Raw genomic sequence first — 23851 nt, 5'->3', positions numbered from 1 at the left:
CTCTGAATGATTTCTATCCTTCTGTTTGCCTCTTGTTCATGTGTCCTATCAAAGTACGCCTTAAGCATTGCTAACCTGCCTGCATCCACCACCACCACCACTAAATGTGTTCCAGGCACCTACCACCCCCTGTGTGAAAACTTTTCCTCGCATTTCTCCCTTAAACTTCCCCCCTCTCCTTAACCTGTGTTCTCTTGTAGCTGACCGTTGCACCCAGAGGAATAAATTCTGACTATCTACCTTGTCTATGCACCTCAAACGTTTATAGACTTCTATCAGGTTGGCCTTCAGCCTCCCGTCTTTCCAGTGAAAACAATCAAGGTTTATCCAACCTCTTCTCATAACTAACCCTCTTCAGACGAGGCAACATCCTGGTAAACGTTCTCTGCACCCTCTTCAAAATATCCAGGTCTTTATGGTAGTGTGGTGACCAGAACTGCATGCAATGTTCCAAATGTGGCCGAACTAAAGTTTGTACAGCTGTAACGTAACTTACCAACTTTTATATTCAGTGCCAGACATTGAAGGCAAGTCTGCTGTAGGTCTTTTTGACCACCTTATCTACCTGTGTTGCCACTTTCAAGGATCTGTGGACCTGTATGTCCAGATCCCTCTATGTCAATGCACCTAAGGTTCTGCCATTTCTGATACAATTCAAACCTGAATTTGATCTTTTAAAATGCATCACTTTGCATTTGTCTGGATTGAACTCCATCTGCCATTTCTCTTCCCAAATCTGCAATCATTCGATATCCAGCTATATCCTTTGCCAGTTCTCCTCACTATCTGCAACTTTTGGTGTCATCTGCAATCTTACCTAATCAGATCACCTACATTTTCCCCCAGATCATTTATATGTACGTTACAAACGACAAAGGTCCCAGCACTGATCCCTGCGGAGCACCACTAATTACATTACAATAAAAAACATTCTTCCACCACTATACTGTCTTCTGTGACCAAGCCAGTTCTATATCCATCTGGCCAGCACACCTTTGGATCCCAAGAGATTCTCCTTTTTGAATCAGTTTGCCATGAGTTATTTTATCAAATGCTGAACTAAGGTCCATGTAGACGACATCCACTGCCTTTCCCTCATCAATTAGTCATTCTTGTCACCACCTCAAACTCAATCAGATCTTTGAGGCATGACCTTCCCCACCCAAACCCGTGCTGTCTATCACAGCAAATCAATTCACTTCGAAATGTGAATGACTGTGGTCTCTCAGTATCTTCTGCAACTAACATCAAATTCACCAGGCTGTAATTACCTGGATTATCTCAGTTTCCCTTCTTAAACAAATGACCGACACTGGCCATTCTCCAGTCCTCTGGAATCTTGCCTGAGTCCAAAGAGGATGCACAGATATCTGTAAAGGCCCAGCTATTTCCCCTCTTGTCTCCCACAGTATTCTGGGATGGATCCCATCTGGCCCTGGAGACTCGTCTACCCTAATACATTTCAAGACCTCGAACACTTTCTTCATTGTATTGACCTGCCTCAGATTATTCCCACATCTAATCCTAACCTCAACATCCTTCAAGTCCCTGTCTTTGGTAAATACCCATGTGAAACACTCATTAAAGATCCCTATCATTTCTTCTGGCTCCACATGTATCTGCACCCGCCCCCCCCCCCTTATCCTTGAGTGGGCTACTCTTTCCCTAGCTACCCTCTTGCTCCTAATACATGTACAAAATTCCTTGTGATTCTCTTTAACCCTGCTGGCCAAGGACACTTCATAACCCTTTTCAGGTTTGAGCTCCTTCTTATTTTCTCTATATTTAGGGACCTAGTCTGTTTTCATTTGTCAAGACCTTGAGTATGCTTCCTTTTTTTTGGACTTAGCTGATAATTTCCCCTGTCATCCATGGTTCACCAAATTCTGTTGTTCATTTTCAGAGGAACATGCCTGTAACTGGTCTTTAAAAGATTCCCACATGTCAGATGTGGGTTTACCCTCAAACAGCCATTCCCAATCCACATTCTCCAATTCTTGCCTAATTCAGTTATGGTTGGCCTTCCCCCAATTTAACACCTTCACCTGAGGTCCACTCTTTATAAGATACTTATTGATAAGGACCTGAAAACGTACAGAACTATGATCACTATTCCCGAAATACTCTCCCCATTGAAACTTTGATCACCTGACTGGTCTCATTTCCCAGTGCTAGCTCCAGTATGGGCCCCTCCCTCGTTGGATTTTTTTTTTTGCATTCTGTTTCAACCTGCTGGGCATACCTAACAAAATGCTTCCCATCCAAACCCCTGGCATTATGGGAGTCCCAGTTAATATGGGGGAAGTTAAAGTCACCCACCACAACTACCCTGCTGTTTTCATATCTTTGCAGAGTCTGATTATATATCTCTTCCTTGACTTCCCACTGGCAGCTGGGAGGTCTGTAGTGCAATCCTAGCATTGTGATCGCACCCTTCCTGTTTTTCAGTTTACCCATAATACCTTGCTGCAAGACCTCTCCAGGGTGTCTTCCCACTACACAGTTGTGATATGCTCCCGAACTAGTAAGGCAACTCCCCACTTCTTTATTTTCTGCTCTATCTCATCTAAAACGTTATTCCAAATGTTAAGCTGCCAATCCTGTCCCTCTTTCAACCATAACTATCAGAACTTTGTGATAGCAATGACATTATAATTGCATAAATTAATCCAGGCTCCGAGTTCATCCCACCTTACCTATTATACTTGCATTGAAGCAATGCAGTCAAAGTTCTCTTGAGCTCAGCAACCTCTCCCTGGCTGCTTTTCTTCTTAGCTTTATTTGCCTTTGTCTCGAGTTCTTAGTCTCTATACTTACTGATCTGTTGCTCTAGTACCCATCTCCCACCACACTAGTTTAAAACCTCTCTAAAGGCACTATCAAACCTCCCTGCCAGGATATTGGTGTCCCTCCAGTTTAGGCATAATGTGTCCTTCTTGTATAGGTCCCACCTTCCCTGGAAGACATCCCAGTGAAGTCCTAGTCTCTGCGCCAGCTCTTTAGCCACATGTTCAATTGTACTGTGTCTCTGTTCCTAGCTTCAGTAGCATATAGCAAGGGGAATAGTCCTGAGATGAAAATGTGTTGCTGGTTAAAGCACAGCAGGTTAGGCAGCATCCAAGGAACAGGAAATTCGACGTTTCGGGCCAGAGCCCTTCATCAGGAATCACCTGATTCCAGCAACACATTTTCAGCTCTGATCTCCAGCATCTGCAGACCTCACTTTTTACTCGAATAGTCCTGAGATCTCTACCCTAGGGGTCCTGCTTTTTAGTTTCCTACCTAGCTTCCTGAATTGTCAGTGTAAGACTTGTCACTCTTCCTACCTATGCCATTTGTGCCACTGGGAATTGTCTCTGTTTATCCTCCCATTTCATGGTGCCACTGACTATCAAATCTGCAATTATTATTGCTCTACTATGATTTGTCCTTCCCTGCTGTACAGCAGGATCAGCTGTTGTGCCACTGCTCTGGCTGTTGCTGTCACCTGATGGGCCATCTCCTCTCTACCCCCCCCCCCCCCCATTAAGAACCTCGCTCTTGCACTGACTGCCTCATTAAGCTGTCACCCTTCTAGATACTTGTACCTTGGTTGTGACCATGTTTTATAATGTCTGTCTATGACGCTGTCTGCTATTTGTGTGCTCTTTAATATCTCTGATTGACTCTCAAGCCGATCCATTTATTCAATGAGCAGCTGAACCTGGGCACCATTCCTGCAGATATAATTATCAGGGATGCTCTCAGCATCCATGATTGACTATATCCTGTAGGTGGAACACAAAATCCAAATAACTGACATAAGTAACTCTCTGTTGCCTCTAGATTACAAGTTTAAGTTTAAATTTTAATTTACTGCCTAAAAATCACAGTTACTACTTTCTAACAAACAGCACCGCCCAACTTGCTCACTCCTGTACTGAATTTCCTGTACTAACCAGAAGATGGGCTAACTGTTTGAACCCTTTGGAAAAACTGAGGTGCACTTACCCTGTACTGCAGTGAGATTCCTTCACCTGTAGCATCAAGCGAATGAACAAATTAATACAAACTAGCATCTGACCTACACTAATCAATTAGAAACCATCCTCCCTTTCTCCCTGTGACATCAGCAAGATGTTTCCCCAGAATGAGTAGCTGTTGGCTCTTCCTGAAAGGAACATATCTGAACCAAAACCTGAATCAAGACTTGGGGCTGAAAAAAACTTGCAAAATCAGAGTGAAAAATTACAGCCTTATTCATGTAATAAACGTTGATTTTCAGGTGGTTGAAGATGGTTATGAATTCTTTGCAAAACGCCAACTGGTTACATTGTTTTCTGCTCCTAACTACTGTGGCGAGTTCGATAATGCTGGAGGAATGATGAGTGTCGATGAAACGTTAATGTGCTCTTTTCAGGTATGTATTGGTCAAGTGCATAGTGTGGTATTTATTGTACTGTTCACTTCAGTACAACACACAATAGGAAAAGTGATTTAACTATTTTCCTGAAGAACAAATGATGCATGATACATTACTTCTTATTAGACTAAATTTAGCCCCTCATTATCGGGCAAATAATCCACAGGAAGAATTGCTTTTCTAAATCGAAAGAATTCTGTTTTTAATAATAGCTAAAATTACTTGATCATAAAGTCATAAAAAATAGGAGCAGGTGAAGGCCCTTTAGCCTATTGAGCTTGCTCTGCCATTTGATAATTTGATGCCTTTTTTGGGGGGCATCGACAGCATTCCGTGGTACTGAATTCTAAAGACTCACCACGTTCTGGTTAAAGCATTTCTCAGTCCTAAATGTTTTACTCTATTACCTTAGACTGTGACCCTTGGTTCTGGACTCCCCTGCCATCAGCAGCATTTCATCCTGAATCCACCTTGTCTAGTTTTGTTAAATTTGTAGCTGATATTCCTCCTTTGCCCATTCTTCTGAAATTCTAACTGATTCGACCTCCCCTTGTACACCTGACCTGCCATTCAGCGAATCAGTCAGCTAAAGCATTGCTGCATTCTCTCTACAGCACTTCCTCAGCTAAGAAAACTGAATTTACATACCATATTCCAGGTGTGGTCTCACCAGGACCTGGTATAATTGCAGAAAGACATCCTTGCTTCATAGTAATTCTGTTGCTATTACGACCATATACTACTTGCAACCTTTTACTGCCTACTGTACCTGCATGCTTGACTTCAACAACTGGTCTCATTGCATATTCCCTTCTCTTGATCTATTGCATTTCCAATAATAGATGGCCTGCTTTTCCTACCAATGAATAGTATAAAGAATGCAGGGCCATTCTTTAGTAGTCCAGGAAGGCAAAGGGGTGATATGAGAAAGCGTTGGCAGATAAGGTTAAGGGTAATCCAAAGAGTTTCTGCAAGTACAGTCAGAGCAAAAGAGCAACCAGGGAGAGAATAGGGCCCCTTAAAGAGCAAAAAGATCATATTTGTGTTGAATCTGAGGAGATGGGAGAGAGATTAAATTAATACTTTTTGATGGTTTTCACTGTGGAGAAAGAAATAGGCGCTGGAGAACTCAGTTGGTGGGGTGGGAATGGATATTTATGTTTTGAAAATAGATCATACCACGAAAGAGGAAGTGCTGGAGGTCTTGGAAAATATAAAGGTGGATAAATCTCTGCGACCTGATCTAGCTTATCCCAAAAAGTTGTGGGACGTTAGGGAGGAAATTGTGGGGCACTTACAGAAGTATTTGTATCATCCGTGGGTGAGTTGCTGACTGACTGGAGAGTGGCTAATTTTGTACCTTTGTTTGAAAAGGGATGGAAGGAAAAGCCTGGGAATTATAGATCTGTGAGTCTGACTTCAGTGGTGGGTAAAGTGTTGGAGATAATTCTGAAGGATAGATTTATATGCATTTGGAGAAGTCAGGAGTGATCAGAAATAGCATGGTTTTGTGTGAGGGTAATTGTGTCTCTCAAACTTGATTGAAATTTTGAGGAACTAACCAAGGAGTTTGAGGCAAGCTTGGTAGACGTTGTTTACTTGGACTTCAGTAAAGCCTTTGACAAGGTTCGGCATGGTAGACTAATTAATAGAGTTAGATCACGTGATTCAGGGTGAGATTTGTCAATTGGATTCAAAAGTTGGATTAATGGCAGGAAATAGTAGTGCTGGAGGGTTATCTGACTGGAGGCCTGGGACCAGCGTTTTTCCACAGGGATTGGTTTGGGTCCACTTCTGATTATCAGTTATATAAATTATTTAAATGAGAACATAAAAGGCATGGTTTTAAGTTTGCGGATAACACCAAAATTAGTGGTATCGTAGATGATGAAAGAGGTTATCTAAGATTATAAAGTGATCTTGATCACTTGGTCCAAGGGCTGAGGAGTGGCAGATGGAGTTTAATTTGGATAAATGTGAGGTATTGCATTTTGTATAAACAAACAAGGGCAGGACTTCTAAAATGAAACATAGGGCTGTTGTAGATCAAAGATACCCAGGGGTTCAGGGATATATTCTTTGAAGTTTGCGTCACATGTTCACACGGTGGTTAAGATGACATTTAGCACGCTTGCTGCCTCTGCTCAGTCATTTGAGTATGGGAGTTGGGATGTCATGTTGAGGTTAGTCTGACATCAGTGGTGGGAAAGATGCTGGAGTCCTTTATAAAGGATGAAATTACGACACATCTGGGTAGTAATAACAGGATAGGTCAGAGTCAGCATGGATTTATGAAGGGGAAATCATGCTTGATTAATCTTCTGGAATTTTTTGAGGATGTAACTCTGAAGATGGACGAGGGAGATCCAGTAGATGTTGTGTACCTGGACTTTCAGAAAGCTTTTGATAAAGTCCCACATAGGAGGTTAGTGATCAAAAGTAGGGCGCATGGTATTGGGGGCAAAATACTAACTTGGATTGAAAGTTGGTTGGCTGACAGAAAATAAAGAGTAGTGATAAACGGCTCCATTTCGGAATGGCAGGCAGTGACCAGTGGGGTACTGCAGGGCTCAGTGCTGGGTCCGCAGCTTTTTGTAATATATGTTAATGAAACAGAAGATGGTATTAGTAATAACATTAGCAAATTTGCTGATGATACTAAGCTGGGTGGCAGGGTGAAATGTGAGGAGGATGTTAGTAGATTACAGGGTGACCTGGACAGGTTATGTGAGTGGTCACTTGCATGGCAGATGCAGTTTAATATGGGTAAATGTATGGTTATCCACTTTGGTGGCAAGAACAGGAAGGCAGATTACTACCTAAATGGAATCAATTTAGGTAAAGGGGCAGTACAAAGAGATCTGGGTGTTCTTGTACACCAGGCAATGAAGGTGAGCAAGCAGGTACAGCAGGTAGTGAAGAAAGCTAATAGTATGCTGGCCTTCATAACGAGGGATTGAGTATAGAAGCAAAGAGGTGCTTCTGCAGCTGTACAGGGCCCTGGTGAGACCACACCTGGAGTACTGTGTGCAGTTCCGGTCTCCAAATTTGAGGAAAGACATTCTGGCTATTGAGGGAGTGCAGCGTAGGTTCACAAGGTCAATTCCTGGAATGGCGGGACTACCTTACACTGAAAGACTGGAGCAACTGGGCTTGTATACCCTTGAGTTTAGAAGACTGAGAGGGGATCTGATTGAGACATATAAGATTATTAAAGGATTGGACACTCTGGAGGCAGGAAACGTGTTTCAGCTGATGGGTGAGTGCCGAACCAGAGGACACAGCTTAAAAATACAGGGTAGACCGTTTAGGACAGAGATGAGGAGAAACTTCTTCACCCAGAGAGTGGTGGTTGTGTGGAATGCTCTGCCCCAGAGGGCAGTGGAGGCCCAGTCTCTGGATTCATTTAAGAAAGAGTTGGATAGAGCTCTCAAGGATAGTGGAATCAAGGGTTATGGAGATAAGGCAGGAACAGGATACTGATTAAGGATGATCAGCCATGATCATATTGAATGGTGGTGCAGGCTCGAAGGGCAGAATGGCCTACTCCTGCACCTATTGTCTATTGTTATAAAGAACGTTGGTGAGGCCTGTTCTGGAGTATTGTGTCCAATTCTGGTCCCCCTGATATGGGAAGGATATGATTAGATTGGAGAGGGTTCAGAAACGTTTTACCAGAATGTTGCCAGGACTGAAAGGTTTGAGTTGGAAGGAGACGCTGGGACTTTTGTCACTGGAGGCATATAGATAAGGTGAATGACCAGTATCTATTCCCTTGAGTGGGGACTTCAAGACTAGGGGGCATATTTTTTAAAAGTGAGAGGACGAAGATTTAAAGAACACGTGGGCCATTTTATTTTTACACAATGCTTGATCCTTGTGTGGAATGGACTTTCAGAGGAAGTGGTGAATGTAGATACAGTAACAACAGTTAAATGACATTTGGATAAGTACACTAATAAGAAATAATTTGAAGAGAAATGGGCCAAGCACAGGCAGGTGGGACTAGTTTAGTTTGTGATTATGGTCAGCATAGTTATGCTGGACCAAAGGGTCTGTTTCTGTGCTGTATGACTTTGGGCCTCTTGTTTATCCACCTTTTATAATGCATTTTCTGTAGCTAGTTGGATTGTGGCCCCAACTTCTTTTCTTATCTACCCACCATGAATTCCAATTTCTCTTGTTGAATCAACTTTGAATAAAGTAGATGATTGAATCTCCACTGCTGTCCAGGAAAATTAATTCCAAAGACTCTCTGAGATGGGTTTTGAGATGGAGCCCCATTGTTTTTAAGCTGTTTCTGACTTCCAAGCTCCTGCTAAGAGACATCCTCTCAACCTCTACCCTGTTAATTCTTTTCAGAACCTTCTGTTTAAGTAAGATCACTTCATATTCTTGACTCCAGTACGTATAGGCTCAAACGTTCCTCATAAAACTACCAGTTTTATTCTGGTATATGATCATTTAGAATGTGTAAATTTTAATAGCATTGTCCAAACTTGTGACACAGTAGAGGGGTAAGGGCAGCAGATGTATGTGAAGACCACTAACTACAGGTTCCAGGCAAGGCTGCAAACCACCTGGAGTTTTGATTCTGTCACTGTCAATGGGTCAAAATCCTGAAACATCTCACCTAACTGAATTGTGGCTAGAACCTGTGCCACATAGACTGCAGTGATTCAAGAAGCAGCTTATCACCATCTTTTCAGTCATTCAGGGATGGGTGACAAGTGTTGGCCTAGCCAGCAACAGCCATGTTGCATGAAAATTTCAAAAATATTTTATTGTGTAACTAAAATCTGTGGTGACACCTACAGCTAACGGATGCATTTGAGACTATCAAAATTCAATGCCTTGAGCTTCTCTGATTAGAATGTGGAGGGTACCTTTTGAGATGAAGCCTTGGCTAGTTTAGATACCTATCTACATTCCATCCAGAGCAATTCTGTTGCCTAGAGCATGTTGCTCCTGTGGTCTGTGTGCAAGTGAGCTCCACTTCTGTGCTTTGTGCCTGATTTTATTTTTGGATTAACTTTTTTCTGATAGCACAGTTAAACCTTATAATTCCTTCATCTATTTGCTTGCTAGTCTTAGAAAGAATAGGGTTGAGCAGTGTTCTTTTAAACTTCTCTATGTATAAATTCTGCAAAGTGTGGTTGGTAAGGAGCATCTCTCCCATTAGATACATGGTCTCTCAGAGGGGTAGAAGGTGCCTGGATGGTATATTGCATTTTTTTGCACCTTGCTTCCATTTTAACATCTTGCTGCCCTTGATTTGAATTTCAAGAAAAAGGTTTTTGTTTGTCTTTTGACTGTCATTTTGAGTCATCCCTTGAAATTTCTCCTTTAGCTTGGCATGTTTTAATTATGCCTTTTCGAACTTGTTTATGAGGTCCACTCGTTGCTCAGATAATTTAAGTGAATATGCATTTTATATCTGTTTTTAGATTCTAAAGCCTTCTGAAAAGAAAGCAAAATACCAGTATGGAGGTTTGAACTCTGGCCGCCCTGTTACGCCCCCTCGCACGGCAAATCCGCCCAAGAAGAGGTGAATAGCAAAGACAGCCCCAAGCACCTAATCATTTGTACACAGAGATAGTTACAAGTATACCAGTTCATATTCTAAAGTATGTAACCTGTAAGCACCGTTCAACCATCTGCTGCTGTCTTTGTGAGCCTCAATGCTTGTAAAAAGAAATGAAATAACTAAGTCTTTTTGAAAAAAGGTTTTCCAGTAAATACGCAGGTGTGGCATATTGTAATGTAAATCAATGTAGTACAGTAAACAGTGCATTTTACTTTGTTTGGGCTGGGATGAAGATCAGCAGATCTACCTAAGGCTGGGTAAAGGCTATCCTTTCAACATTCAAGCTTTATCTGGCAATCCCTTTGAGTCTTGCAATTAATTTACTGATTTGGTTATTTATTTGTGAAATATGTACCTGCAGATACAGATGTGGTATAGGCACCACAAAGGCCTGTTGCAAAAACTATAAAAGCAGTCTAGTAATTAAAGGCTCCATTAAGTTCTACAGAAGTCACACTTAACTGGTGCATGGGATGTCACATGACAGAGCTGCAACAGTACCAGGCTGGTTTTCATTTCAGTTATCCTGATTTTTCTTTATAGTTGCACTAAAGGCTAGCTTTTATAGTCTTTAATTGCCTCGTGATGATTCTCCACTCTAGCTTCTGACTAGTTTATACAGTATTTAATTTATGAAGTTTGAAGGAGAAGATTTGAATTATCAAGCTTAAAGTAAATCTAATGCAACCTAGCAGCAAATCTAATGAATTAAGCTTTTTGAAACAGTTAAAAGCCAGAGGAAGGTTCAAGGGAATGAGATTTGTTTTTCCTGAGCTCTAGAATTAAATATTTTAATGTTTTGTGAAGGTTTGCACACAACCAATGGCTCCCATGATTTTCTGATTTTGCGTACGCATGCAGAACCCAGTTAGTATCTGAGCTGTTAGACTTGGTGTATCATTAGTAATGACCTTGTAGGAAGTTGAGCAAAGAAGTTCACATCTCAAATCTTTTTTAGTTCTAAAGGTCCATCCCAGTCCTGAGAATTTGCACCATTGTAAGTGTGGGGAGAGGGGAAAGGGGGTGCTGATGTTTGCTTGTCTTATTTGGAATGCCAGAGAATGTGAATCTTACACATTACATCTCCTAAAGATCTTTTTTTTATTAAACCACGATTGCATGATTTACTGATAGATCTGGCAGCCCTTGTTTTGATGGATTTGTGCTTATATTCTGATGATTGAAACTGTAGCTTTCCAAAGGCAAAATTTCGATTGTGCTGCCTTTGAGGGCTGTTCCCTTATTTATGTAAATCAGTTACAATGAAGCCTGAGGGCATTATTCTGTTGAGATTGTTTTGTTAAGGGTGTTGATTTCTGCTGTTTTCAAATACAATCTTAATCCTGATATAAAGATTTTGTTTCTTTTCTCTGCAAAGCGTTGCTGTTTGATCTGTTAATCCTTGCACGGTCATTTGTAGTAGCAAGTCTTCAACTCCTATGAAAATAGGTAGAATAACGTCATACTTTAACTGACTAAACTCATTTTACATCATAACTGAAAAAGATGTGTCATGCCACTTGTGATAGATTGCATAAGGTGGCTCTTCTTCTCTAATGCTATTTTCTTGACCTCTTTTCTTTCAATGGTACTGCATCCTTTTAAGAGCAAAGCTTTAGATGTTGCTGTTGCTCTGGACTTTCACCCTGCCAGAGGTGTCATGAGTTTAGATAATACGTGATTTTGCACCATTTACTGTTTTGCACTGTGTGGGAGAGGTATGGTGTTGAGATTTTATAATATGTGAAGTAGGCATTACATAAAAGTTGTAGATAGCAGTATTTATTTCTACAAATCATTTTAAGAAAGATCAGTTGAGGATATAAAAGTGTATTTGGCTTGAAACACAAACTTTTAGAGTCCAGCTTTTTCACTTTACCATTTGGATGCATTTTAAACTTTGTGCTAATGTTTCTGTTTCTCGTACTCTTTCTGACTTGCTCTGTCCTACTCCCATAGAAGATGAATATTTACATTTTAAGCAAACAGGTTTTAAAGTAGTAAAATGTAAATTTAGAACATGAATTTACATATTCTGCTCCCATGGTCCTGACTGCAAGTTCACTGTAACTTTACCATAATTAGAATTCAAACATATCCCTTTTTATGATTTTATCTGCTTACCCTTGGAATCACTCTTCTTCTTAGGCTCTTAATCGCAGTAACCCAAATGTGGTCTAAGCAACAACTTGTAAATATACCAATTTCTGAAAACCTGCAAGTTATATCCTGGCTTTATATCCTCATGCTATTTGATATTACCCCAGCTAACTCTCCAAATATCCTTTTGGAAATTGAAGTAATTTCCATATACTCGCAAGGCATAGTTATGAAATAGCCAAGAATATGGCTTGCATATATCAGAATTTTATTTGCCATATATCTGACCCATCACCACCTTTTCTGTGGATTTTGTTTGTTGAAACCTGTTCTGCATTTCCTATTTTATTATCAATAGAAATTTGCAAACTTGAGTTTGACTTTGTAGATCTTGGACATGTACAAAAGTTAATCCCTACTAAATTCTACTTGGAAAATTCCCTCTTTTTAGCTTTGCTGTTTTGTAATCTGACACTGCTTCTCCCTTTTCCAACTTTTTCATCAATGTACTAACCATTCTCTTGATGTACTTTGGATTCCTGTGAATTTAGCTTCATTTTAAATACTGTTTGTACGACACTTTCAGCTTGCAGAGTTCAAATAAGCTGTTACTTGGAGTTACCACTTCTGTACACCTTTTGGAAAAATTCAGAAACTTACTGAGTAAGTTATTTCTTCTAAATAAATGTTGGCCTTCGATTTTTCTCTGTAGGCCTGCCTTTGACTTCTGCTTTCGAATAGTTTTTTTTTAATAGTTTGTCTGCAGAGAGACTGGCCCCACATGTTTCTGATCAGATTCACTGGCACTTTATAACAACATATTCATATATATTTTCTGCTTCACCTCATGTCTCATTAATTATTTGTTTTGCTCATCAAATATTCAGTCAATTCCTACTGGTAAGTCTTGCCAAATATCATTTGGGATTTCCTGAGTCGAAGCTGTGGGTGGATTGATCAACCCTTTACAATGAATGGACTGCACTTATGTTTTTGTAAAACAAGAAAAAAAACCTTTTGAGGAAATTGATAAATTCATTTCCCACCTAGGAGCCTATACCAGATTTTGCATCTGCTGGTTTTGTTTTGAGCCCATTCATTCCATCAGGATCAACTATTACATGACATAAGACTATTTAGACAGTGAAGGTTGTTGAAAGAAAGTCATACATATGTTTTTGTTCTGGTTTTTGGAAAGAGATTCGTACATATTAAACGTTGGAAGAAACCTATTAACAGCAAGCTTTCCAATAACACAAAATTAAAACATTGTAATAAGATGTACAGCTGTCATGGTATGTAAAACAGCTGCAGAAGACCCATGTATGTTTTCAACAACAGTGGTTGTAGATAAGAATGATATTTAAATTAACTTCTAAGCCTTTTTTTAAAGAAAACTGCCTGTTTTTGTTTGTTTGCTTTGACTATTAAAATTCTTAGGATTTAAATGTTGCACTTCCTTCAAAGCTTCTTCCAAAGCATCGTGCGACAAAATCTTGTTCTGTGCAAAATTGTTCAGGCTACAAATTTTCAGAATCCACTTGTTTGTCATTTTTGAATAAATTTATAAAAACTTACATTTTGTCAAATGTTATTTATGTGTTTGAGGACAGTTCATTATGGGAACAAACATATCATTCCTTTTAAAAGTGAAATCTGTGGACTGACAAAATGGCTATGGTCCTCTTATCTGGTCATTTTAGATGTAAAATTTAGAGCCACAGTGATTAACTGGGAATTAGAATGATTTGTTTATAATTTGATTATCGTGCACTATCACATACAAATTGTACAACCTTTTGTGTTGATTTATAAACAGAAGTGATAAAACAAGACCAAAGTTGTGCAGATGTGTGTGTTACTCACAAACCTCTGGTGGGCCTTTCCTTCAAAGCAGTTGATGTTTTTTTCTTAAATTGATTGTGTGTTTTGTGCTAAAATGCCCATGTACATTATTAAATCTGTTTGAAACCAGAACTTGCTCGGAAGTTTCAGTGTTGAGGATTAACCCATGTGGATATTTGAACTAGCCTTACACAGTTTTCTCTTGATTTCGGTGTTTGTTAAACAGCTTTAGAGAATGCCAAGTGTCAGTGTCTGATTGCTGAAAGAGAGATTAAGGGCCGTTAATTTAGTTCGCCAAACATTCCAATAATTTTTTTTGTTACTAGTGCTTGAATATATTTTGCAGTCAGTATGGAGTATGATAACCATCAATTTTGCAAAAGATAGCTTAATATTCTTCTAACCATTAACTAAAAACAAGGTTTTGCTGCAGCTGAGCACTTTTGGAATGATGCAAGTTGATGTCATATTGTTTGTTGTTATGCTTTTCTGTGACCGAGTAAAATAGAGCTGTGTGCGTACATGCAAGCCCAAACACACTCATGTTGGCACAAAGGGTAAAGTATAGCCAGTCAGTTCATAGAAGTTGACAATCCAGTATTATTTTTAAAAATGACATTGAAAGTAAAACAGGCTACTTGGCACTGACTATTGTGTAAGATCCATATTTGAGTCCTCTCACCACACTTCTTTCTATGCTGTAAAATTCTGGTATGCTTGACTTTTTATTCCTTTTGAAAAAGAATAAGTAGAGTATTGTCAAGTTCTGGCCACCTCAGTTCTAGTTTGTGGGCCAAAGATGGTTAAAAGAATGTTTGTTTAATACTGGAGTTTAATATTGGGGGCTTGGAATGAGGTGGATTGGGAGAATGTATTAACGCAGATGCATGAGTGGGTAACTGGAAAAAACATTACCAGGCCAGAAGATAGAAGTCTGGGAGTGGAATAAGTTGCATAGTTCTTTGAAATAAGCAACACAAGAATGATATGTGAATTGCCTGCCTTATGCTTGTGATTCACTTACCCCCATCATAACACCTTTGTTTCCCATTAAATCAATTTATGCTATATGCCTAAATTGTTCTGCATAGCGGCAGTTTCCACATCTTAAGTATTCTTTGCTTAAAGGAGTTCCTTCTGAATTTCCTATTGGATTTAATAACAGTAAATTTGTATTTACAGTTTATTTTGGACTGCACTCCTCCCCTACCCCCATCTCGTGTTACCTGTTAAACACTTGATTTATTTGTTGTCACGTGTATCTTGTTACAAAATACAGTGAAAGGTATTGTATAGAGTCGACAATGATGCAGAAGCCACCAGGAAATCAAACTCTCCTCTGAAGTAGCTGCCGTGAGTCCACACTGATGGGCCTATGCATGTCCACACTGCTGGATCCCACTTGCCGCCTCCAATACCATCACAGCAACTGAGCTCTTCAAGAGGCAAGAAAGAAACAAAAGAGAAGAAATAGAAAAAGAAAAACGAAAAGAGCAGATGAGCCTTGGGTTCAGAAGCTTTATTCCACTGCCATCTTACTGCACCACTTTTATAGTTTTAAAAGGCATTTATCAAATTGATCCCTTAACATTTCTGAGGAAAAGAACCTGTTCAATATTTTCTGTTTGATGTAACCTCTTAGTTCAGTAAATAGTGCTACATCTCAATTGGTAAAAGAAAATGTCTGTGGAAATGCAAATAAAAGAAAAGTCGCCACTGTCTCAGAGGGCCATGAGGCTGCTTTCTCAGAGAGAAATGACTGGTGATGTTTTAATCTGACGGTCACCACATCTCAGGCAAGGGGAAAAGTTGAGAAGGCAGATCTTCATGGTGACTTCAACCAGTGTAGAAATTGAATCAAAGTTGTTGCCATCGTTCTGCTTCACAAGGCAGACATCAAGTCAACTGAGCTAACAAGTGGATTATTTGGTTTAGAGGATCTGTAACGTTGTCTGGAATAATTTCAATATTTTAGCAAGGTGAAGAGTTCACAAAACAATGCTGAAGTGATAGATAAGTGACATCATTATTGAGAGAACAACAAAATATGAAAGTGCGTTTGAGGAAGCAATATAAAATTATATCAAAACAAAGACAACCAATAAGCAGATATTGACACAAAGCCAGGAAGGAATGTATGGACCCGAGACCAGGAATAACGAGGTAATAATATGGCAAATGAATAACAAACTTGTGTAACTTTATAACTGTTGAAGATAGCATGTCATTCGAATTTGTAGCTTTGTCTTGCCACAATGTGGGAATGTCATAGCTAAACACAGAAGATGGGAGTAACAATAAATAAGCTATAAAGAATTTGGAAAAGGGCACCACATCCTTCAAGATATCCCAAGCAAGAATCAGGACTTTGTTTTAAACAAAATGGAATGGTTAGGTAAGGTAAACTTGAAACTAATATCCCTAGCAATAAACAATTTTGTGTCACTGTGCTGTGAGATAGTGATGAATGTAGCATATGTTGGATGCTGGAAGGTACCAATAAATTTGAAACCTGGTTGATATAAATATGTGTATCCTAAGTGGATGACAAAAGTGACAGACAGCTTAAGGCCCATTAGTCTTGGGAAAATCCATTATTTTCCATGCAATGTAAGAATTAAGAGTAAAATGAAAATATACTAATAATCAGTAACCATTAGCAAGAATTCAGAAAAGGAAGTTGCTGTCCAACTTACTCAACTTGAAAAAGATTCCAATAAACGACCCATGAATGGAGTTTCTAGAACTTCTAAAATATTTTAACATTTGGGTATAAAAGGTCAGTAATTGAACTCCGGTGATTCAAGTGTAAGAAAAGAGGTGGAGAGAGAAGAATTGAATTTTAGTTGCAAACTCTTGCGGGCAGGACCGGTATTGATAAAGGAGCAAGAGGTAACAGATCTTTTCAAAATGCAAAACATCTGCACTGCATGTTGGAATGTTAGCTACCAATCCGATTAGTGTTTGTTCCTAAATTACTAAAATTAAATCTAAATGTTGTTGTGGTTGTTCGAAATCATGATGCAGTATTTCTAGCAGTTTCCGTTCTTAAACTCAAGCAGAATCTGGAGTCTCCTGTTGAAATCAGTTTTAGTAAATACTAAACTGAACTAATAAATTTATTATTGGTGTTAAACCTACTTTGTTTTCAATTGTTTATATCCTGTGTATGGACAAAGTCTTTTTATTTTGTATTCCCTCAAAAATAAGGGACTGAAATGTTTGCAAACAATATTAAAAGGATGGCTGCTGTTTGAAAAGGTGGTACCCTGAAACCTGTTGAGTATTGTGTAATAACTGTTGGAATAAGCAGTAATTGTAGTTTGAGTTGTAGACTATTTGCAGCCAATAGAGTATACTCATGCAGCTTTTGCTGGCAACAAGAAGTTGATTGGTCAATGGAGTTATCAATGATGAAGACTTTTTTTGCCTACCAACAACTGTGTGGTTGGTTTGTAGATAACTACTGTTTGGAGCTGGAAACAAAGTTAGAGAGAGATGTGCAGTTCTTCCCAAGCTTGAGAGTGGCCTCGGTTTTTTGCAGTCAAAACTCCTACAAACCTGAAAAAAAACATTTATCATTCCTGCAGTGGTTGTTTCAAGCTGTGATGTTAAACTGATAATTCAAAGAATTGTTTTTAGAATGTACCTGTCTTATTGTGCTTCTCGCCAAGCAATTAAAACAACTGGGAAAAGGTGGCTGGAGCCAAGTGCTGGCCAGCAGAAGAGTTATGAGGATAATCTCAATGCTACGTGGAAATAAAGATGACTAAACAACCTGCCAGTAATTTTTTTTGCCCTGTCTGTCTGTTTCTATCAGGGGGAGCTTAGAAGGAGATTAGAGTTTTAATTAGAATTATGTGCTGATGGTTTATAACTTATTTACCCATTGCTAGATTGTAATTTCTTTCTAATAGTGGTTCTTGTTCAGAAACATGGTCAATGCTTTCTCTCAACCTGGGTCTGAAAATCTGATAAATTGAGAAGCCTTTTGTTTTGTAACTTTTAATTTTTGTGACGAAGAATAGTGGGGCTTGATTTCCATTATGCTAGTCCAGTGAGTATTGATATCTGTGCACTGTTCAATATTTACACAGTCCTTATCCAAAATCTAAATGTTGAGATATTTCTATGAATTTAATTTTGGTTCATAAATCAATTGTTAATCTGAACTAGAGCATTTGTCCACATCCATTCTATCACTGAGACTTCTCTGACTGACATAAGGAGATGAGTTGGGGCAGTGCTATCATCCATGCTTCTGTTACCTCCAAGCCCCCCTCACATTGTACATTACATGAACTTGATATCCAAAATTCTACTGTTTCGGTCCTGTTTGTATCCAGTCCTATTCCTCAAAAAAAAAAGTGCTGAAGGTCAGCAGATTTTGTAGCATCTGTGTGGAGACAGCAATAGAGATAACATTGACTCAGATATGACTGTTTGTTGGATATCCTGCTTTCGCCCTTTTAACCTACAGGGAAAGAGCTTTGATTACTGAGATTTGACTGTCTCAGCCTCAGGATATGCCCCTTTGTATAGCATCCTTTAGCTGATTTGTCCTTTCATCTATCAGAAGGTTAGAGTGGAGGTATTTGATTTCAGTATTGTTTTAACTCCGATACTGAAACAGTCAACGTCTACAAGCAGCAAGATCTGGGCCATGTTCAGGCTTGGACTAATAAGTGACAAGTAACATCATTACGACACCAATTACCTCCAACAAAAGAGAATCTAACCTCCTTCCCCCATGACATCCAATGGAACTATGATCGCTGAATCTATCATCAATTTATCTGGGCTTACCATTGACCAGAAACTCAAATGGGTGGGCCAAGTAGATATGGTTACTATTACAAGCCATAGGTTTGGAACACTGTGAAATGTAACTCACCACCTGACTCCTCCGTCTACAATTCGTAAACCAGAACTATGAAAGAATACTCTCCTACCCGAAAACAAATTTTTGAAAAAACTAGATTAACTTTCCAGTTCAGTGATGCTATGTCAGTTCTGAAGAGGTTGATGAGAAAGCAATGCATGACAAATATTATAAGATGGCCTTAGATAAGCCATGTAAAGTGTTGACCCATTCCAGCTACTGATTACAACTGGGAGCCAAACCAAAGGAATGATTAGAGCTTTCAGCTTGCAACAAAAGGCTGAAAAGGTTGATGAATTTGTTTAAAGAGTAAATGATCCATGGGAATCAATTCAACTGCTGGGAATCAGTCACAGTATTAATTGTAGAGTGAATGATCGTGACAAAGGCTGAGGGGCTTGTTAGTGTGACTTCTCTTAGCACAGCTACACGTGTTTACTTCTGGCTTTTTTGTATTAAAATTGGATTTCAACTTAACCATTAGAAGGCAATCAAATAAATAATGAAACAGTCTCTTAGGAGCATTCAAATTGAACAAAACAGTAAAAGAGATTTGTTGCTGAAGCTTTACATCTTGCATTCATCAGGACAAAAGAAAGAATGCCAAATTTCAAATTGACAACAATTTATTTCTAGGGGAGAAAGGGTGCTTCTTGGTTGGCAAGTGGACAGAGGCATTGCCACGAAGGAATGCAAGATGAAGAGCTTCGATGCAGATGGTAGACATCTATATATGGACTTTTAAGTTCTGCATGATAGATTGGTTACTGAGATTAGATCGCATGGAATCCAGAGGGAGCAATCCCACTGGATACAAAATTGGCTTGAAGATAGGAGACAGAGGGATGCTTTTCAAATGAGAGGCCCATGACCAGTGGTGCTTTGCAAGGATCTATGCTGGGTTCACTGCTTTTTGTCATTTATATAAATGACTTGGATGTGAATACGGGAGGTATTGTTAGTAAGTTTGCAGATAACACCGAAATTAGTGATGTAGTGAACAATGAAGAAGGCTTTCTCAAAGAATATCAGGACCTTGATCAGGTGGGCTATTGGGCAGATGGAGTTCAAATTAAATGAAGGTGAGGTGTTGCATATTTGTAAGACAAACCATGCCAGGACTTGTACAGTGAGTGACAAGGCCCCGGGGAGTGTTGCAGAACAAAGAGACTTAAGTGTTATGAAGGTGCTGGGGGAATTATACCTTTAAGAGAGTTGAGAGCTAGCAGAACTACCTGGCAGCATCAAGTGTTCTGAACAAGATCCAATGTAACATTTGGTGGAACAACTAGATTGGCTGGGTTGCCTGGAGACACAACAAAATTCAAATTTGGCTAATCAGTTTAAATTATGCCCCAAAAATACCTAACCGCAATCAAGTTTGAATTTAGTATTTTGACAATGTTATGGTCCGATGCTTTGGAGTATAAAACTGGAAGAAAATTGAACAGTTGGAGGAGAACCGCCAAAAGACCAACGGATGTAGGCTGGTAGTAAGAACTGTTTGAGGTAGCATCTGGAGAAGGAATCTGCACAGGAAAAAAGATCGACTCCAACCTGGAGAACAAATCTACAGAGGAAGATGCCAAGCGAAGATTCGGCAGCTGGTTGGTGTTCAAATTTGAATTTTCTGTTAATTTTAAATGGTTGGTGGGGGGAGGGTTTATTCGACTAATATTGTAGAGGGGAAGGTAAACGATAGGTGTAGATAAATGAGTTGTAAGTAGGTGTTGGTTAATTGTTCTCTGTTAGACTTCAAATGAATTTAAAGTTGTTAATTTCTACTATAAACAGTGACTTTTGGCATTGTTCTTTGCCTCAAAGTTTAACAGGTTACAGCACGCATTAAGTAGTTTCTGTGTTGCAGGTTTAAATTAAGGGGGGAGGAGCGGTTTAACTCTGTGTAACGGTTTAGGGAATCATTATTAGGATTGAACTGGTTTAGCCAGATTTGAATAGATTTGGGGATATGAAAAATCCCAGCAGATTTAAACATTTGCAGGTTAGTGTCCTAAATCTTTAAATAAAACATAGGTAAGACCATGTTTTAATGTTGGTGTTTTCTGGTTGACAAAATTAAAGGTGAGAGAAATGGCTCTTAAAATTGCTCAAGAGGTTCTGGGATTTGAAGGTGATTCTCAAATATGCCAAGAAAGTTTAGAAGGAAAGAAAAATGCCATACTTTTAGAATTAGCAAATACATTAGATTTGGGTTTAACCAAGGACAAAAGTAAAGCTGAAATTGTGAGGGAATTACTCAAACACTTAGGTGTGTCAGAAAAACAGACAAGTGCAGTAGAGGTAGAAAAACTTAAATTACACTTGAGGAAAATGGAGATAAAGGGAGAGAGAAGGAAAAAGAAAGAGGAAAAAGACAGAAGAAAGAGCGACAAAAAGAGAAAATTTGAACTTGAGAAGTTGCGACTTAGTCAGCAAAGTCAGGTTAACAGCATGGAGATTGAAAGAGGAGGTAGTGATATATGCCAATATGTCAAAACACTGACACATTTTGATGAGGAAGATGAAGCCTTTATTTCATTTGAAAAGTTGGTTAGGCAGATAGTGGTCCAAGATTTGTGGGTAATGCTACTTCAGACTAAACTGGTATGCAGAGCTAGTGAGGTATTTGCCGCACTATCAGATGAGGGATCAAGAGATTATGAAGGGGTTAAACAGGTTATTTTAAGTCCTTATGAATTGGTACCAGAAGCATATAGGCAGGGGTTCAGAAACTAAAGGAGGAACCAGGTCAGACTCGAGTTTGAAAGAGTTAAACATAGTCATTTTGATAGATGGGTGTTTGCTTTAAAAATAGATAGGGCCTTTGAGGCTCTAAGAAACATTATTCTGTTGGAGGAGTTTAAAAACTCACTTCCAGGGGAGGTAAGAAATCGGGTGGAGAAACAGAAAGTTCAAGAGGTAAGAAGGGCAACACAATTAACACATGAATACATGTTGGTGCATAAGACAAGCTTCTGGCCAGAATTTAATCCTCTGAGGGATAGGAGTTGGGAAAGGGGGAGATCCTACGCTATGAAACCAGGATTAGAGAACACTGGTAAGAGTTTACCACAGGTTAAAAAAGAAGCCCAAGAGTGTGGAAGGGAAGTGAATGATCTCAGGTGTTTCCATTGTAGTAAAGTAGGATATATAAAGCCACAGTGGTCGTTAAAGAAAGGCACTGTGGGAGAAGATGTAAAAGAAGCTAAGCCAGTGGCATTATTGAATGTAGTAAAGGAGACTGAAAATGTGTTGCTGGAAAAGCGCAGCAGGTCGGGCAGCATCCAAGGAACCGGATATTCGACGTTTCGGGCATAAGCCCTTCATCAGGAAGAGGAAAGTGTGTCCAGCAGGCTAAGATAAAAGGTAGGGAGGAGGGACTTGGGGGAAGGGCGATGGGGATGTGATAGGTGGAAGGAGGTCAAGGTGAGGGTAATAGGCCGGAGTGGGGTGGGGGCGGAGAGGTCAGGAAGAAGAAGGTTAGGAAGGCGGTGCTGAGTTCGAGGGATTTGTCTGAGACAAGGTGGGGGGGGGAGGGAGAGGGGAAATGAGGAAACTGGAGAAATCTGAATTCATCCCTTGTGGTTGGAGGGTTCCCAGGCGGAAGATGAGGCGCTCTACCTCCAACCATCATGTTGTTATGGTCTGGCAATGGAGGAGTCCAAGGTCCTACATGTCCTTGGTGGAGTGGGAGGGGGAGTTAAAGTGTTGAGCCACGGGGTGGTTGGGTTGGTTGGTCCGGGTGTCCCAGAGGTGTTCTCCGAAACGTTCCGCAAGTAGGCGGCCCCTCTCCCCAATAGAGAGGAGGCCACATCGGGTGCAGCGGATGCAATAGATGATGTGTGTGGAGGTGCAGGTGAATTTGTGGCGGATATGGAAGGATCCCTTGGGGCTTTGGAGAGAAGTAAGGGAGGAGGTGTGGGCGCAAGTTTTGCATTTCTTGCAGTTGCAGGGGAAGGTGCCGGGAGTGGAGGTTGGGTTGGTGGGGGGGTGTGGACCTGACGAGGGAGTCACAGAGGGAGTGGTCTTTTCGGAATGCTGATAGGGGAGGGGAGGGAAATATAATCCTGGTGGTGGGGTCCGTTTGGAGGTGGCGGAAATGACGGCGGATGATACGCTGTATATGGAGGTTGGTGGGGTGGTAGGTGAGAACCAGTGGGGTTCTGTCCTGGTGGTGGTTGGAGGGGCGGGGCTCAAGGGCGGAGGAGCGGGAAGTGGAGGAGAATCGGTGGAGGGCATCATCGATCACGTCTGGCGGGAATTTGCGGTCCTTGAAGGAGGAGGCCATCTGGGCTGTACGGTATTGGAACTGGTCCTCCTGGGAGCAGATGCGGCGGAGACGAAGGAATTAGGAATATGGGATGGCGTTTTTACAGAGGGCAGGGTGGGAGGAGGTGTAGTCCAGGTAGCTGTGGGAGTCAGTCGGTTTATAATAGATGTCTGTGTTGATTCGGTCACCCGAGATAGAAATGGAAAGGTCTAGGAAGAGGAGGGAGGAGTCTGAGACGGCCCAGGTGAATTTGAGGTCGGGGTGGAAGGTGTTGGTAAAGTGGATGAACTGTTCAACCTCCTCGTGGGAGCACGAGGCAGCGTCGATACAGTCATCGATGTAGCGGAGGAAAAGGTGGGGGGTGGTGCCAGTGTAGTTGTGGAAGATGGACTGTTCCACATATCCTATGAAGAGACAGGCATAGCTGGGGCCCATGCGGGTGCCCATGGCAACTCCTTTAGTTTGGAGGAAGTGGGAGGATTGGAAAGAGAAGTTGTTCAGGATGAGGACCAGTTCAGTCAGTCGAAGGAGGGTGTCAGTGGAAGGGTACTGGTTGGTACGGTGGGAAAGGAAGAAGCGGAGGGCTTTGAGTCCTTCGTGATGGGGGATGGAGGTGTACAGGGACTGGATGTCCATCGTGAAGATAAGGCGTTGGGGACCGGGGAAGCGAAAATCATGGAGGAAGTGGAGGGCATGAGTGGTCTCCCGAACGTAGGTGGGGAGTTCTTGGCCTAAGGGGTACAGGACCGTGTCGAGGTATGCGGA

General features: G+C 40.5%; 1 protein-coding gene across 1 annotated transcript in view; it reads left to right on the top strand.

Annotated features, from left to right (window-relative positions):
- Positions 1 to 12260, top strand: part of ppp1cb (protein phosphatase 1, catalytic subunit, beta isozyme) — a 108316-nt gene extending 96056 nt beyond the window's left edge. The window contains exons 7-8 of the mRNA XM_060849115.1: positions 4265 to 4399; positions 9850 to 12260. Coding sequence (XP_060705098.1) covers positions 4265 to 4399; positions 9850 to 9954 — 240 coding nt within the window. The 3' untranslated portion in view covers positions 9955 to 12260. The remainder of the gene's footprint in view (positions 1 to 4264; positions 4400 to 9849) is intronic.
- Positions 12261 to 23851: the final 11591 nt, after the last annotated feature.

The sequence above is a fragment of the Hemiscyllium ocellatum genome, chromosome 3 (assembly GCF_020745735.1).
Source record: "Hemiscyllium ocellatum isolate sHemOce1 chromosome 3, sHemOce1.pat.X.cur, whole genome shotgun sequence".
NCBI lineage: Eukaryota > Metazoa > Chordata > Chondrichthyes > Orectolobiformes > Hemiscylliidae > Hemiscyllium > Hemiscyllium ocellatum.
Note: the sequence above shows the minus strand (reverse complement) of the source record. Positions and strands in the feature narration are given on the sequence as shown.